Source organism: Vipera ursinii (genome assembly GCF_947247035.1).
Source record: "Vipera ursinii genome assembly, chromosome: 7".
In the NCBI taxonomy this organism is placed as follows: Eukaryota; Metazoa; Chordata; class Lepidosauria; order Squamata; family Viperidae; genus Vipera; species Vipera ursinii.
Window position 1 is genome coordinate 49,948,771 of NC_139521.1, and position 18,036 is coordinate 49,966,806.

At 39.7% G+C, this 18,036-nt stretch overlaps 1 protein-coding gene across 4 annotated transcripts in view; it reads right to left on the bottom strand.

Annotated features, from left to right (window-relative positions):
* SLC10A7 (solute carrier family 10 member 7) overlaps positions 1–17,206 on the bottom strand; it is a 153,297-nt gene extending 136,091 nt beyond the window's left edge. For all 4 annotated transcript variants that reach the window (XR_014493062.1, XR_014493063.1, XM_083367790.1 and 1 more), the window contains exons 1-4: positions 16,829–17,206; positions 9,381–9,463; positions 8,542–8,678; positions 7,072–7,147 (exon numbers count right to left, since the gene is read on the bottom strand). Coding sequence is in view for 2 of the 4 variants with exons in the window: in XM_083367790.1 (XP_083223916.1) it covers positions 7,072–7,147; positions 8,542–8,678; positions 9,381–9,463; positions 16,829–16,928 (396 nt within the window). In the remaining 2 variants the exon portion in view is untranslated. The remainder of the gene's footprint in view (positions 1–7,071; positions 7,148–8,541; positions 8,679–9,380; positions 9,464–16,828) is intronic.
* Between the last annotated feature and the right edge of the window lie 830 nt (positions 17,207–18,036).

Below are 18,036 nucleotides of genomic sequence, written 5' to 3' on the forward strand. Positions count from 1 at the left end.
CCAATACCAAACATACTATATTGTGGATTAGCATAATGTATTAATCTAGCCATACACTTACTGGACAAAACAGCAGCTACATTCAGATGTTCACTTGAATGTGGTAAATATTATTTTTCTCTCTAAACAAAGAAAAGAAGGCTCAATGGGTTGAGAGGATGGGAAAAACCGGTAAGATTATGTTGGATGGAGTTGATGCTGGAGAGGGGGAGGGAGAGGAGGAAGGGAAAAGGAGGAGAGGGAAGGGGAGAGGAATGAGATATTCAAAGCATAAAAAACACTGAAACAGTACACACACAAAGTAGAAACCAGACAATTAACAAGGATAGAAAGCTACAGCATAAACTGTCTTATATTGACTAGCTTTAGCTATATGTTATTTCTCTTTCATAGTTAATGCCTTTAATTTCTATTTCTTACTTCCTTTCCACAGTCTAGATAATGCCATTTTTCCTAAAAAGAAACTAATAATTTATAAAGGTAAAGGTTCCCCCGCACATGCGTGCTAGTCGTTTCCGACTCTAGGGGCCGGTGCTCATCTCCGTTTCAAAGCCAGCGCTTGTCCGAGGACATCTCCGTGGCCATGTGGCCGGCATGACTAGACGCCAAAGGCGCACGGAACGCTGTTACCTTCCTACCGTAGTGGTCCCTATTTTTCTACTTGCATTTTTACGTGCTTTCAAACTGCTAGGTTGGCAGAAGCTGGGACGAGTAACAGGCGCTCACTCTGTTACGCGGCACTCGGGATTCGACCCGCCAAACTGCCGACCTTCTGATCGACAAGCTCAGCGTCCTAACCCACTGAGCCACCGCGTCCCTCTAATAATTTATAAACAACATTAAAAACATTGTTTTTTGAGGATTTGTTCAACCTGAAGATTATTCTTCCAATCTCTGCTTTTCTCTTTTAGGTTTTTTCAGCAGGTTCCTAGCTGGTAGAATACCTAAAATCATCTTGGCTGATTTTGGTTCTTGAACATTTACCATTAGTCTGGCTACACAAATGGGAAAAAAATGGGAAAAAACAGTCAGGAATGAAAGAGCTTCATTCTTTTCTCCTCTTTGCAGGTATGCCCTGGGAGGCTCCTGTCCCAAGTTAATTAACACTTTTCTATCACTGCAAAGGACAGTATTGTTTTATGCCAAGACTGCTCATTATATTCTCCATGGAATTATCCCACCTTTAAGAACTATGTATTTGGCAGCAAATAGCCTTACAAGAAAGAAATATGTGCAGATTTAACCATTTAGGTTTAACTGAAACTTGCCCTGTGTATATCATGTGATCTCCCTGTTGATCACGAAAGATGCTCTACTACAACCTCCTGACTAAAGGATTCTGAATACATTAAGGGATGAAGGTTTCTAGATGGATTTGAATATTACTGCAGTTCCGAGTTCCAAAATTTTACAGCTCTGTGCACATAGGTCACACCCAAGCCAATCACACTTTCATCTCACAGGTCTGTTGTGATACAGAAAATGAACTGAAAAAGCATCAGACATAAATAAAAATATTTTCAGTACATTTTAACTGATGTTTCAAAATAAACTGTTTTTCTAAGAAAGTAAAGAAAAAATATTATCACAAAGAAATCAAAGCAGGCTAAATATAAACAAAACCTTTCTACTTTATGAATTCTGATTTTATTCGAGAGCACACTATTACAAAGACTCTGATCTTTGTGAACTCTTGTTTTTACCAAGAATGCAAAGGAGGAAAAAGATCAGCATAATCTCCTGATCTATTCTTACACAATTTCAGAGTCCACCATGTCCCCTATGAACTTGATATTTTGCCAGTCGTGATAAGTCTGTTAAAGCTATCATTTTAAATTTAAATGATGAGAGGTTTCATTTGTTTTCCAAGCAGAGATGAAACCTTTTTCAAATATACTCCAGCTGCTATGACCTTGGCCTATGACTTAAAAATTCACATGAAATAATTTATTTTATCCCAAGAGACCTGTCAAGATTTCTCTTCTAAAATGCTTTTAGATTTGATGGCTTTGTGTAAAAGCCTAATGTCTTTATACTAAGTAACATCATTTGAACTCTGAATAACAAAAATAAGATGAATTTAATGTAAATTTAAAGGTGTAACACCATATCTACAGGGATATTTTCAACAAATGTGGTCAAGCCATGTCAAACTTGAAAATAATTAGTAAATCATGCTGTTAGTTAGAAAGGAAGTAGCGGTAACTTGCCATTGATGACAGTAACCATCATCCAGGATCCTGTCATTGGTTAAGAAGGACTTGAAAGCCCAAGAACATGAGCAACTATTTTCAGTCAATTAGATTTATAGAGTCATAGAACGAGCTCAGGCATAACCCATGAAACAAGAAACATTAATATGCTTCACAATTCTTGTTTTGTAGATATGTGAAGCTATTCACATCCAAAATGAAAAAAGGAATTTTGGCAAGAGTATGGAATTATCCCCTTCACAAGTTGGCTCTACTTTTAAAAAGCTGTGCCTTTTCGTGGGCTCATAGGAGAGAACCCCGTTAAACAAATGAGTAAAAAAAACATTACATTTGTTCATTTATTTATTGGTGAAAATGATTCGAAGCTACATATTTGTGTGTGGCAAAAATATGTGAACCCCTTAGGATTATCATTTCCTTTGAACATGAAATTAAAGTTGTTTTAATCAATAGGATGGTAAACAGTACAAGTGTGGAAGAGGGTTACACAACTATTTCCAAAGAGTTTGGACTCTACCATTATCAGACAGAAGGTATACAAATTAAGGCAATTCAACTCCACTGTTACTCTCCTTAGGAGGAGTCAAGCTACCAAGATCACACCAAGAGCAAGGTATGTAATACTCTGGATACTCTCAAAGAACCCTAGGGTAATGTCCAGCTTGTCCAGAAGGATACCATAGTCAATGTTGTTGAAAGTTGTGAGACACAGGAAGGCCAGAATGGTTGCATCACTGCCCAGGGTCATTCACAAACATATCTAGGAATTGGAGAGTGACTAGGAATGCTGCTATTTTGTTCCTAAGAGTACTTTCTCAAAGGCACATGACCTAGAATAAAGCTGCTATTACTGGACAGAAAGAACTCTAGGGGACCTTGGTGCTCTCTGAGCTTGTTTTCTTGCAGACGTTTCATTGTCCTAACTAGCTAACATCATCAGTGCTAGTTTCTAGAAAGAACTCTAGAAACAATATTCTGAACACTTTCCTCATCTCAATTCCATTTTTGAGTTCATTCTACATGAGATTTCTTTGTATATTTTTGACAGTTCAAAAGCCAAGGCCTGCCCTGTGATAGAATAATCTTAAGATTTTGGCTACGGAGCTTCTCAATCATCCACGTCACAGTTGTCCCGAAGATGCTTTTCCAAAAGCCGACTGATCTTTCTTGGGGGGTTTTCTTTGAAACTGTTTTGCTGCTCATCCAAGAAGCTTCTTCAGTTCTGAAAGACTGAACTGAAGAAGCTTCTTGAATGAGAAGCGAAATGTTTTCAAGGGGGGAAAAAAACCCATGTCTAGTTGCCTTTTGGAAAAGCACCTTTGGAATTTAAGATTTTGGAAAAATCTAAGATTAAGAGAAGAAAAAACATAAAACCAAATAGAATATATGTCTGATAGAATTGAGCAAGGAATGTAAACTCTACATTGCTTGATGTACGAAGCAAACATATTATTCTCCATAAGTTTCATTGCTCTATTCTAGACAAACTGATTTTTTTCAATTGTGGGATTCATAATAGCCTATCTGCTGCAGTTACTGTTAATCCAGAAACCAGAGCAGATATGTAAATTTTGGGCAGGACTTTGAAGCAGAGGTCCAGGATGACAAAGAGACACAGTGGGAAGAAAAGACTTTTCACTAACATCTAATGATGGCAAAGATGTACTATAGTTGCACTTTCTGAATGGAAATCCTAAATCCCTTCCCTACCTGGATGTCATCAATTTTAAATGTAAATTTTAACTAGAATAGCAGAAGGGCAGATCCAGATTCATTTTTCCCAGCTGGAACCTTATATAGGTAGTCCTTGATTTACAACAGTTCATTTAGTGACTATTCGAAGTTACAACTGCACTGAAAAAAATGTGACTTATAACCATTTTTCACACTTACGACCATTTGCAGCATCCCCATGGTCACATGATGAAGATTCAGATGCTTGGCAACTGACCGATATTTATGATGGTTGCAGTCTCTCAAGGTCACATAACCATCTTTGGCAATCTTCTTACAAGCAAAATCAACAGAGAAGCTAGATGCACTTAACAATCAGGCTACTAACTTAAGAACTGCAGTGATTCACTTAACAACTGTGGCAAGAAAGGTCATAAAATAGGGCAAAACCCACTTAACAACTGTCCTGCTTAGCAACAGAAATTTGGGGCTTAATTGTGGTCATAACTCAAGGACTACCTGAACTTTTAGATTCTATCCCCCATCCCCAATTCTGGACAAAACAAAACACACAGAGTATACAGTTTTGATCTGTGCACTGCTCATCTATGCTCATCTTGTTCTGTCCAAGGGGTAGTTTGCTCATCCCTAAACCTGAGCATTGTTTCCATTTTAAATTTACTGTATTTATCCTTCCAAAAATAATTCTTTGCCTATAAAGCAAATTATCTCACATAAGAAGATAGGAGTTAGCTAGCTGCAAAGTTAGATCACTGGTTCCTTAGCCCACTTAATACCTGGAGTTTTCCACAATTTTAGACCAAGAATATTTCTAACTGTAGCTGGAAATGGACTGTAATTGGGATTTTTTATATGCACTATTCTTTAAAATTATGAAAGGATCATTGTAACACAAAAGCCATATTGATATTACTGTTACAGTGGACCTAAGTTGGCAAAGATAGCATCATCATTCACTACAGAAAGCTTTTGTGAGACAGTTATACATTAAATTCATTTCAATTAAGAGACATTATTTCAAACATTGTGGAGTTTTTGCTGGATATTATAAATCATCAGAATGGCTGCCAAACAAGTCAGACCTTTTCAAAACAGTCACCTTACTACTACTACTACTACTACTACTACTAATATTAATAATAATAATAATAATAATAATAATAATAATAATAATAATAATAATAATAAGTTGGAAGGGATCTTGGAGGTCATCTAGCCCAACCCCCTGCTCAAGCAGGAAACCCTATACCATTTCAGACAAATGGCTGTCCAGTCTCTTTTTAAAAACTTCCAGTGTTGGAGCATTCACCAGATCTGGAGGCACCACTGGTTAATCGTTCTAACTGTCAGGAAGTTTCTCCTTAGTTCTGGGTTGCTTCTCTCCTTGATTAGTTTCCATCTGTTGCTTCTTGTCCTGCCTTCAGATGCACTGGAGAGTAGCATGACTCCCTCTTCTTTGTGGCAGCCCCTGAGATATTGGAACACTGCTATCATGTCCCCCCTTGTCCTTCTCTTCATTAAACTAGACATACCCAATTCCAAATGTTAACATCTAGCTTGACAACAGCTCTGGAAAAAGTAAAGCTGCCAGATTACTTTATAAAACATTAGTTGGCCTAATGAAAAATGTCATCTTATTAAAGAGTTTTCTTTTATTCTTCTAAAGAAATGTAAATATGGATGCTTTTGTGGATTTAGTCCTCTTCATCTGATACATGAACTAAAATACCAGGTGATGACCTATAAAGCCCTAAATGGCTTGGGTCCGGACTATCTAAGGGAACACCTGCTGCCGGCATTAACTTCCCACCGTCCTGTGCGCTCCCATAGGGAGGGCCTCCTTAGGGTGCCGCCGGTCAGGGAATGCCGGCAGGTGATCCCCAGAGGGAGGGCATTCTCTGTGGGCGCGCCTGCCCTTTGGAATGATTTACCTGTGGAACTCCGGACTGCCCCCGACCTGCGCTTGTTTCGCCGGGACCTGAAAACCTGGCTTTTCGATCTATCTGGCCTGGACTGAGGGGGTTTTTAGTTTTAAGTTTTAACATTGTTTTATTGTTGGGCTATTATTAATTTAATTCTTTTTAATTCTATTTTTATCTTAATTTATATTGTCTTTTAAATATGGCCCTGTAAACCGCCCTGAGTCCTTCGGGAATAGGGCAGTATAGAAAACTAATTAAATAAAATAAATAAATAAAGGGAGATGGCAGCAAGGTGCATTATAGGAGAAATGATAAAACATTCAACAAACAAAATTTCTAATTATAAATAATGATAAGATTATTGTTTCCAGATAGAGTGTCATTGTTTTCTTTCTGTAACTACTCCACAACTGATTCAGCAATTGAAACTTGTGCAATTAGGAAAATCACCATCTCACTGCAAAATAAGAAAAGAGGATCCTTCCTCCTACTTTCAGCCAACATATGTCCAACTCTAAGGTACCTGCATAATGCCTTGGAAATATGATTGTTAAATAAGCAAATGCTACTTTTGATACTTTTCTTTACAAAAAAATGTTTCATTCAGTATCCAATCTGGGTTGGTCACCAGGACCAGAGTTTTAGACTTCTGAGATTTCAGACTCGTCCTGCAGCCCATCCTCAGGAAACTTCTCTCTCATCAGAATATGTTTCATTCTGTGCTTCATTCATGTTTCAATCATTTTAATTTTTAAAAGGTGAGATATCCTCAAGACATATTGTTTCTGTACCTATGTACATAGGTAATGACCAGAAAGGCTGAAGATCTATTCAAATTTATTTAATTTAAAATGTAATTAAAATGTAATTTTTAGCTAGCTAAGTTCTGATGAGAATTATTTTTATATGTTAAAGTGAGCCCTTTGTTCAAAATTTGAGAAATATATGCTCTTTTTAAAAAGAGATGTAGTTTGAACCCCTACAATGCAAATATATTGTTTTATCTGGTGGCAAAATCCTTCTTTTCCCCCCTAAAATACCACTGTATATTGTGAATGTTTTTACATGTAAATAAACTTAAAAGAATGTGTTTTTTTTAAATGCAGCGACACTGTCAAGCTTAGGTAACATTATTTCATGTACTGCCAAACAATTGTGCTTAGTAAAAAAAATATTTTTGTACAAAACTACAGCATTTAAAAAAGAACAAGTAGTGAGAAAACAAAATGTAAAAATCTTACCTCATTCCCCCCAACAGCTTTAGTTAAAATTATTGCTGATGATACTGGAGGAGGCATGCATCCTACTGTCTGCAAACTAGAGGAGATAAGGATAAAAGAACACAAACTTCATTTTTTCTAATTAATCTCCAAACGTTCCATACAAGAGAAAGGGCACAGCAGTGTACTACTTGCTAAATGACTAAGTAAAATAAATGTAAAATGTAAAGTAAATGACTTTTGAATCTTCTGCTTACAAATAATTAGCTGATCAAATGTCTCTGAATAACTTTCTTATTATTTATTAGCAATTGTACACACTGGATATCATCCAGAAAATATTCCATTGCTAGGGTACCCAAGGCTTTCTGTCTTCACTAGAGGTGTCCAAATAACAGGCTCCAAAAAGTCAGCACTGCAGGTATAACCATGCAATCAAAGCCCCAGCCCTTTTTAATGTGCACTGCATTGTCTCATGAACGTAAGGAGGAGTGATGCCCTTGATGTTTTTAACCAACTCTGTAGATGCCCACTGCACAGGAAAAAAGGATATGTACACCCATAAACATTTATATACAGAATTCCCTGGTAAAAGTGAATGAGGAAATCTGGTCTGTACCAGTATTGAAGTTTCTTCCTAACTTCAAACCATTCAAATTTGAAAAAAACTAAGAGGAGAAGAAAACCTTCCTGTTACAAAGTATTGCTTTTCATGTAATTAATTTTCAGACAAATTATATTAAAGTGATTCGAGTATTACTGAGGCTCAAGCTAAAATTTGTTGATAACTTTCATCATTCAAATTTTATTGTCCTCAACTACTCAATGGCCTGCAAATCTACTACATTAAGGAATGTAGTAGACATCATTGTGTCATCACAATACATTCCTAGATAAACATATGACTTTCTTATTTCCATTTTCACTAAACAATTATACTATCTGCTTTGACAGTTCTTGACATTTTTGTTGAGGTTGATACCTATGCACCTACTTTTCAGTTTTCTATGACTACTACTCAGTGAACACATTTGCATATTAAATAAAATTCAAAATTTTGAAAAACAGTGACTATAAGGGACTTCTGAAGTCACTATTTGAAATAATGAAAAATAATGCGAGATGATGAAAAAGAAACCTCTACAAAATTGTGTTTTGCAATTCAGTATGCTATTTCATGAACACTCAACATTTATCTTTCTATTCTACTATGTCTTACTGTATTCCTACTCCACTACTCTTTGTAAGTGGTCAGCAAATATAGCACAGGTATGTTAAAAAGAGACATGATTTGTAAGTCTCTACATATAAAATTTGTTGCCAAGCCTAAGTATATGTGGTATAAAAATTCTGAAAGAGTAATCTAACAGTAAGTGTCAAACCATTAATTGGCACAAAAAATAAGTTCACTATTTTTTAAAAAAATGCTAGCATTACTGGAAGTGCATTACTGAAAGAGCAGCAATAAATAGTTCATTCCATAAAACATACCCTTTTAAAAGCCATTCGTTTATAGATGTAATAGATAGGAGCTGAAGAAACAGCCATATAACTGTTGGGAAGAACACAAGTGTGAAGATCTGTACAAAAAGATGCAATTTTACGTGCATCAAAGCACTTGTCAGCTCCTGCAAAACAAAAAGAAAAAGGTTGCAGTTTTAATAGCTGAAGTCAGACTCACGTTAGTATCGTTAAATGTATTAGGTGCACACACTTTCAAAAAATCTGTTTCTAAACTCAGTACACAAAAATATAACATGGCATTGTCTAAAATAATTAAATACAGATTGAATATTTTATTTCATTTTTTAACTTATTCATACATTTCACTGAAATGATTTCAGTCAATTTTAGCATACACACATATAAAAGGAAAAAACATGGCTATATATTTGGAGTGAGTGGCTGTACTAAAAAGCCTTTAAAATAGTATTTTTTCATATGGTAACAGATCTCCATCCTCATAAAATAAATCCATACCACAGATAATTTTAATATATGCATGGAAATTTGAGGGTTAACAAGAAACAACCCATATAAACTACTTCTGTGGTCTTTCATAATACGGCCATCTCAAGACATATCTATGCCACAGATTATGCTGATATAAATTTTTAAAATGGGGTTAAAAAAAAGATGTATCAGTTGGGGAATTCTGAAGTTGAAGTTAAAAATGAGGAAGACTGAGACACACGCCCCAACAGTGTTCAATGATAATATCATCATTTTAAAATGTGGCCTTACTACCAGACTTTTAAAATAACCCAGAATTCTGTTACTATTTAAGTAGCAAACGAATAAATAAAAGATGAATATTCAGTTTGCAGTACCTCTGTTTTCAGGGATAGTCCACTATTGAAGAATATAGCAGAGACAGCTATATATGTGATGGTGATTTCTGGTTTCAATGGTCCTGGAAGAGAAAACATATTTGAATCAAGAGTAAACAAAAGCAACTATTTTCTGTAAATCTTCCCTTTAACATTTATAGATGGCTATTAAGATATTCTCCAACTGTGCATTCTATAGAGCAGAGCTTTTCAACCTCCTTTCCCCCCCCCTCCTTAAGTGCCGGCTGCCGGCTCCTAAACTTTCCTTTCTAGCCAGTAGCTAATTCTTAAAGAAGAATGCGCCTTTTTAAGCTACGTAGTTCCCTCAGCAACTTGCCTTTTCTGTCTCTGGAGGCTTTTCCTTGTTTGAATATATGGAAGAGGGAAAATATGGGGGAGGGGTTTTTTTCAAATTCTTCCTTCAGAAGGAGATGGGAATGAGAACAAGGGAGGCAGGGAAGGAGGGAGGGAGGGAAGGAGGGAGGGAGGGAAGGAAATCCCGCCTTAGCACTTGGCCACCAGCAGCCCTGCCACTGACTTTGCTTGTCAAAAGGTTGCAAACGGGGATCACATGACCCTGGGACACTGTGACCATCATAAATATGAATCAGTTGCCAAGCATCCAAATATGAATCACATGACCCTGGGCATGATTCAATGGTCATAAGTGTGAAAAATGGTCATAGGTCATTTCAGTGCAATTGCAACTTTGAACAGGTTTTTTTTTCCTGGTCATCAAGTTTTTGACACCTTGCTAGGTGGTACTCGAATATTACCATATCCTAAAAGTGGTACAATCGGCAAAAAGGTTGAAAAGCCCTGCTATAGAGAAGTTGAAACCACAATTTTAAGACTTCCCAGACAGGAAGCATTACCCAAAATGGATGAGAAATCTTTTATCTCTCCAACAGCAGAAAGAGTAGAAAAGACAATGACATAAATAGTACAGTTTAATCAGTACAGAGGCTGTGTCAAAATTGTAGGATTATTTTTTTCTTTTCTTTTTTATTAGTTTAATAATAATAAAAGTAGGATTATTAAATAGATTAGAAGCAGAGCACGAAGTGGTACAGTGGTACCTTGGCACTCAACTGCTTTGAAACTCATTGAATTTGGTACTCAATGCATGTTGATGTGAAAATTTTGTCCTGGTACTCATTGTTTGTTTGGTACTCAACGCACGAGGTAGAACTTGTCAGAATTGGCTACCTTGTGAGTCATTACATTATTCCTTATGGGGAAAAATTGTTTGGTACTTATCGTTTTTAGTACTTATCGCACATCCCAGAACCAATAAACAATGAATAGCAAGGTACCACTATATACAGGTTACAAAAACATATGTCATAACTAACAATAACATTATCATTAAGAGCAATAGATGCCTATTAGTCAGTAAAGCCAGCCATAAGGTCTAGATCTCTACATTGTTTCTTGTTAATTACATAATTTGCATTTCATGCCATCTTAAACTACATGTGCAGAACGAAGAATAGAGATTCAAGATCTGGACATACACTTTAAAGCAAGTTTTTACTAATTTTAACCATTGCAGGTAATCCTGAAAGTCCAAATTTAGAGTGAACAATGTCAGTTTACATATAATGAAGAGAATGATGTTTGTACAAAGCTGGTACTGGCAGATGGTGGTAAAAGACCCAAGTTCCTTTGTATTGTGCAGCTTAAGAAGAAAAGTTAGGTAACTGTCACACCATTATTCACTAGAGGCAATATTTAGAAAGGGACAGGATGTTGGGGAAAGACGTGAGTACTTTCTGGTTGCTTTTAAATTTCACCTCACATTGTTGTTGTTAGTTGCGAAGTCGTGTCCGACCCATCGCGACCCCATGGACAACGTTCCTCCAGGCCTTCCTGTCCTCTACCATCTTCTGGAGTCCATTTAGGCTCACGCCTACTGCTTCAGTGACTCCATCCAGCCACCTCATTCTCTGCCGTCCCCTTCTTCTCTTGCCCTCAATCTTTCCCAGCAGTAGGCTCTTCTCCAGTGAGTCCTTCCTTCTCATAAGGTGCCCAAAGTATTTGAGTTTCAACTTCAGGATCTGGCCTTCTAAAGAGTAGTCAGGGTTGATCTCCTCTAGGACTGACCGGTTTGATCGCCTTGCAGTCCAAGGGACTCGCAGGAGTCTTCTCCAGCACCATAGTTCAAAGGCTTCAATTCTTTGGCGCTCAGCCTTTCTTATGGTCCAACTTTCACAGCCATACATTGCAACTGGGAAGACCATAGCCTTGACTATACACACTTTTGTTGGCAGGGTGATGTCTCTGCTTTTTAGTGTGCTGTTTAGATTTCCCATGGCTTTCCTCCCCAGGAGCAAGCGTCTTTTAATTTCTTGGCTGCAGTCCCCGACTGTGATGATCTCGGAGCCCAGGAAAATAAAATCTGTCACTACCTCCATTTCTTCCCCATCTATTTGCCAGGAATTGAGAGGGCCGGATGTCATGATCTTGGTTTTCTTAATGTTTAGTTTCAACCCAACTTTTGCGCTCTCCTTCTTCACTCGCAACAAGAGGCTCTTTAGTTCCTCTTCACTTTCTGCCATTAGAGTGGTATCATGTGCATATCTTAGGTTGTTGATATTTCTCCCAGCAATCTTAATTCCAACTTTTGATTCATCTAGCCCTGCCTTTCTCATGATGTGCTCTGCATATAAGTTAAATAGGCAGGGTGACAGTATACAGCCTTGCCGGACTCCTTTCCCAATTTTGAACCAATCAGTGGTTCCGTGTCCTCACTGTTGCTTCTTGACCCGCATATAGGTTTCTCAAGAGACAAATAAGATGGTCTGGTACTCCCATCTCTTTAAGAACTTGCCACAGTTTGTTGTGATCCACACAATCAAATGCTTTAGCATAGTCAATGAAGCAGAAGTAGATGTTTTTCTGGAACTCCCTAGCTTTCTCCATGATCCGGTGTATGTTGGCAATTTGATCTCTAGTTCCTCTGCCTCTTTGAAATCCTGCCTGTATTTCTGGTAGTTCTTGATCCGCATACTGCTGGAGTCTAGCTTGTAGGATTTTAAGCATAACTTTACTAGCATGTGAAATGAGTGCAATGGTATGATAGTTTGAACATTCTTTGGCACTGCCTTTCTTTGGAATTGGAATGTAAACTGATCTTTTCTAATCCTGTGGCCACTGTTGAGTTTTCCAAATTTGCTGGCAAATTGAGTGTAGCACCTTTACTGCATTGTCTTTTAAGATTTTGAATAGCTCAGCTGGAATACTGTCACCTCCACTAGCTTTGTTGTTGTTCAGCTTTCCTAAGGCCCACTTCACTTCACATTCTAGGATGTCTGGCTTGAGGTCAGTGATCACCTTATTGTGGTTATCAGGACGTTAAGCTCGTTCTTGTATAGTTCTTCTGTGTAATTTTGCCACCTCTTCTTAATCTCTTCTGCCTCTGTTAGGTCCCTGCCATTTTGGTCCTTTATCATGCCCATTTTTGCATGAAACGTTCCCTTCATCTCTCTAATTTTCTTGAAGAGATCTCTAGTCCTCCCTATTCTATTGTTTTCTTCTATTTCTTTGCACTGTTCATTTAAGAAGGTATTCTTATCTCTTCTAGTTATTTTCTGAAATTCTGCATTCAGTTGGGTGTATCTTTCTTTTTCTCCCTTGCCTTTTGCTTCCCTCCTGTCCTCAGCTATTTGCAAAGCTTCCTCAGACAACCATTTTGCTTTCTTGCATTTTTCTTTGGGATGGTTTTAGTTGCTACTTCTTGTACAATGTTGCGAACCTCCGTCCATAGTTCTTCAGGCACTCTATGAGATCTAATTCCTTAAATCTATTTGTCACGTATATTTGTCAGGGATATGATTTAGTTCATACCTGAGTGGCCTAGTGCTTTTCCCTACTTTCTTCAGTTTAAGCCTAAATTTTGCAACGAGAAGCTCATGGTCTGAGCCACAGTCAGCTCCTGGTCTTGTTTTTACTGACTGTATAGAGCTTCTCCATCTTTAGCTGCAGAGCACATAGTCAATCTGATTTCTGTGTTGACCGTCTGGTGATGTCGATGTGTAGAGCCGTCTCTTGGGTTGTTGGAAAAGAGTGTTTGCTATGACCATCGTATTCTCTTGAAACAACTCTATCAGCCTGTGCCCTGCTTCATTTTGTACTCCAAGGCCAAACTTGCTGGTTATTCCAGTTATCTTTTGGCTTCCTACTTTAGCATTCCAATCCCCCATGATGATAAGGATATCATTTTTTGGTGTTAGTTCTATAAGGTGCTGTAGGGTTTCATAGAACCGGTCAATTTCATCTTCTTCAGCACTGGTGGTTGGGGCATAGACTTGGACTACTGTGATACTGAATGGTTTGCCTTGAATTCAAACTGAGATCATTCTGTCATTTTGGGGATTGTATCCCAGTATTGCTTTTCCTACTCTTTTATTGACTATGAAGGCTACTCCATTTCTTCTGAGGGATTCTTGCCCGCAGTAGTATACCTGATGGTCATCTGAATTAAATTCACCCATTCCTGTCCATTTTAGTTCTCTGATTCCTAAGATGTCGATGTTCAGTCTTGTCATCTCTTATTTGACCACGTCCAGCTTGCCTTGATTCATAGATCTTACATTCCAGGTTCCTATGGACAAAAAATCTTTACAGCATCGGACTTTCATTTCACCACCAGACACATCTACAGCTGAGCGTCCTTTCGGCTTTGGCCCAGTCACTTTATTCTTTCTGGGGCTACTAGTACTAGCCCTCTGCTCTTCCCCAGTAGCATACTGGACGCCTTCCAACCTGAGGGGCTCATCTTCCAGCGTCATATCTTTTTTCCTTTTGGTACTGTCCTTGGGGTTTTCATGGCAAAGATACTGGAGTGGGTTGCCATTTCCTTCTCCAGTGGATCATGTTTTGTCAGAACTCTCTGCTATGACCTGTCCGTCTTGGGTGGCCCTGCACGGCATAGCTCATAGCTTCATTGAATTATGCAAGCCCCTTTGCCACGACAAGGCAGTAATCCATGAAGAGGTCACCTCACATAGGTGTCTGCAAAATGTCATATAATACTGATTATCTCTGATGACACAAAAACAGGGTAATAGGTACTCATAACACTTCTATATCAACATTATTGGCACTACTTTAAGTTCTGATAATTGGGGGAGAAAAACACCAATGTTTTCTTGGCAGCCAAAAGTAATGCAGGCTGAAGTATTCCCTCAGGCAGTTCTAAGTACAAGAGCAGACAACAAACTATTAAAGTGAAACATGAGGGGTACGTTTTGGCAGCCTGATACTACAATAATCTGAATACTCTTTAACTTTTTTTTCTTAGATTCAGGTTTGTTGTATATGATCACTGCTTGTATTTTAAGAGAGGCAAAATAGAGTGCAATTATATAACCACATAAAAGTCAGTACTGTACTACTAAAGTCAAACATCTACCGCCCACTATCAGGAATATTTAATTACAAAGACATCAGAGGGCCATATTTTGAAAGATATTTCTGGAAAGGAAGAAAGGGAGTTATCAAAAACCTGCTTAAGAGGTATTATTAAGGTAGGCCACCTGCTAAAGCAAGGATGCAGGATGCATTTGAAGATGTTTGTAACTAAATAAAACAGGACAGCATAAACTTTTCTGAAAGTTATTTATTTAAAAATACCAGGTTTCGAAAATAAATCAAAATCCCACAAAATCCCCACGTAGGAACATTTTAAAAAGTGAATTTATAAAATAAAAAAAATCTTCATTCACTATATTTTGTCTCACAAGAAATGCAATGGAATCCATAGAATCTATGAGAAATAATTACTTAAAGCAACCTTGGGAAATTTACTTTGAGCCTATATAACTTCTATGCGCAATATTTCAAGTTCCTCAACTATATCAATATAAGTAGAAGTGATTATTAAAATCAATTAAGGAAAAAGCATTAATTTCTGATGAGGTTTAGGAAAAATGGTATACAATACAGAAACTCATGCAAAAGAAGCTGATAGATGGCAATACTTATCTTCTTATTGTAAAGGTAGTGTTTTGGAAATAAACAAGCCCTTTAAGACAATTTATTTCTCACCATCAGAATGATCTCTCTACCTATCAAAAGTTTACAAGTAATTGTAAAGACTGTAGATAGAAAACACTACAGTATCTTCAGTGAACCATTTCCCCCAAAAGAGGAAATGCATTAAGTGCAGATCACATACAGACATGTCTCACAATCTGTTTTCAGTACTGCATAGTATAGTAGATAGTGACCAACACTGTATATAACTTAAGAGCTGTGTAACCTAAAATAAAGCTACCTGTCCTGTTAGATAATGAAAGGTTCCACTGCATGTGAAGTGAGGTGTTATGGACTGGAAGCCAAGCTTTATCAACTGTAGCCTTATGGAACACTTTGTCCCTGACACTTTTCTGTTGTTGCGTTAACTTTCCTTGGAGATAGTTTGATTCCTTCCATCATGATCTTAGAAAACTCTAAAAATCTTCCTTTCGAAGAAGGCCTTTGATGAGGTAGAAGTCTAGTGGGGAGTATTTTTTTCTTCCATTCAAATTTATCCAATTCTTGGAAACTGCCTGAACATCTCTCTGCAGTTTTCTTGGCAAGTTTCCCCCCCCCCCAGAAGTGGTTTACCATTGCCTCCCTCCTAGGGCTGGGAGAAAATGACTGGCCCAAAGTCACCCAGTTGACTTAGTGCCTAAGGAGGGACTAGAACTCATGGTCTCCTAGTTTCCAGGCTGATGCCTTAATCACTACACTAAACTGGTATTTTACTAAAAAAAAAATAAAGTTAATAAAGTTACCCTTGCCCCTTGTTACGGTTATTGTATTTTTTTTTGGATTATTTTGAGATTGCTGTTTGAGATTGTCTATGGAGAAATAAGATTTTCTATTGCTTGAACTAACTTTGAAGTTTCTACACTTGTTGCACATCCTTAAGTCCTGTAACTGGGGCGCTACTGCTTCCCCTAAAGGGGTGGGTGAGTGAGCGTCTTTATCCCTACTTTTGACAGCAGCTGAAAACGCAACACTACAACTTGCAACCGGATCCTTCCACGCGGAAGTGGCATCTCTCCGCGCTCGCTCGCTCGCTGGGCGTGCAACGTGTCACTGCAACTCTGTTCGGGAGTTTTGAGTCCGGGAAACTCCGACCGTCCCCTGAAGGGACGCTAAGAGGGCAGAGCCGGTACTATTTGCAAGGAATGGCTGGAAACGATTCGAAGCGAGAGGAAGGTGCTTGGGCAGCTGGACACCAATGGCGCTGCCCCGTCACGAAAGGCGAACTCTTGCATTGCTCAGGCAGAGACACCCCCGCCCGACTCAGTCCCGATTTTGGGGGGCTACAGCGACAAAGGCTGCGGCTCGACCCGGGGCAGCCCTGCCCAATTCTCTCTTTGCTTGCAAATAAGCGAGCCCCGAGTGGGAAAGAGGTAGCCAGGGCCGGCAAGGAGCTCCCCCGGCAGACTTACCCCCCTTCACCCCAAAGGCCGGCTCCAGCTTGGCGACGGTGATGACCAGGACGATCCCCAGCATGAACCAGTCCTTCCTCAGCCTGTCCAGAATGCCCATGGCAGCGGCGGCGGCGGCGGCGGCGGGGCTAGCCGAGAGACTTCGGCGGCTGCGAGCAGCGGGGAAGGAGGGCGGGAGGAGAGTCGGTCAGGACTTCCCTCGGGCCCTCCCGCAGAGCGGCTCCGCAACGTGCCGCCGGCCGCAGCCAAGCCAGTTAAACGCCGCTCCCGCCGCCGCTGGGAAGTATCCAGTGACAGGAACGGGCTCTCTGAAAGCCGCCATCGCTACCACGCGACTGCTAATAGACTCGCACGCACTTAGCCTCGCGGCGGGGGGGGGAACGGGAGGGGGGGCAAGAAGGAGGCACGAAAGCGGCAACTCCGCCAGGCAGGGCCCCGGGAGGCCGCCGCGACTAGGAGTTTCGGCACCCATGGGAGAGCCCCACGACCCAAGCGGCGACCAAACGCTATCCGAAGGAGCGCACCGCGAGAACTTGGGTCCTAAAGAAGAGTGCCGCCGAAGCAGGGTGAAGGCTGGATGAGCCCACTTCGTGTACTTCCCCAAGTAGGAAGGAAACGCCGGAGAGTGCAGGAATCCTGCACCGCAGCCCTTCCTCAGCGACCGGCAGTCGGGGAAGAGCCAGCAAGCCATACTCGCCAGCGGCGGGAGAAAAGGAATTGGAAACGTCCGGTGGTGATGGAAAGGGCTGCGCGGCTCTTCGAAGCTTTACGTTCGCCTTGTGACGCACGGCGTTTAGCGTGAAAACGGGCCGGAGGGCGGGACTGTGCTTTCAATTCCTGGCGTGAGACACGTGTCGCGGGACTCGAGCTTCGGGAGGGCGAGCAGGGAACTGGCGGTCGTGTGGACGCGCGCAGCTAAGCGGTTGATGATTAAAAAGCGGCCGGAATTACTTTTCTGTATAGGACTCTGAATCGTGGGTGTATAGAGTCACAAGGGCACGACTTGTTTGGATTTGTTTTAATATTAGTTAGCCGCGCAAAATTAACCAGTACTGATTGATTACTTTGTTTTCTTTGCAATAGTGAAGAATATTTTTTTTCCCCTTCCTTCCTTCCTGGGTGATGCGAACTTGTGTGAGTTCATCTAGCGAGATTTAGAGCTTCCTTCTAAGTATCTTATGCAGGGCGGGAGAAAGAGGTAGAGCTGC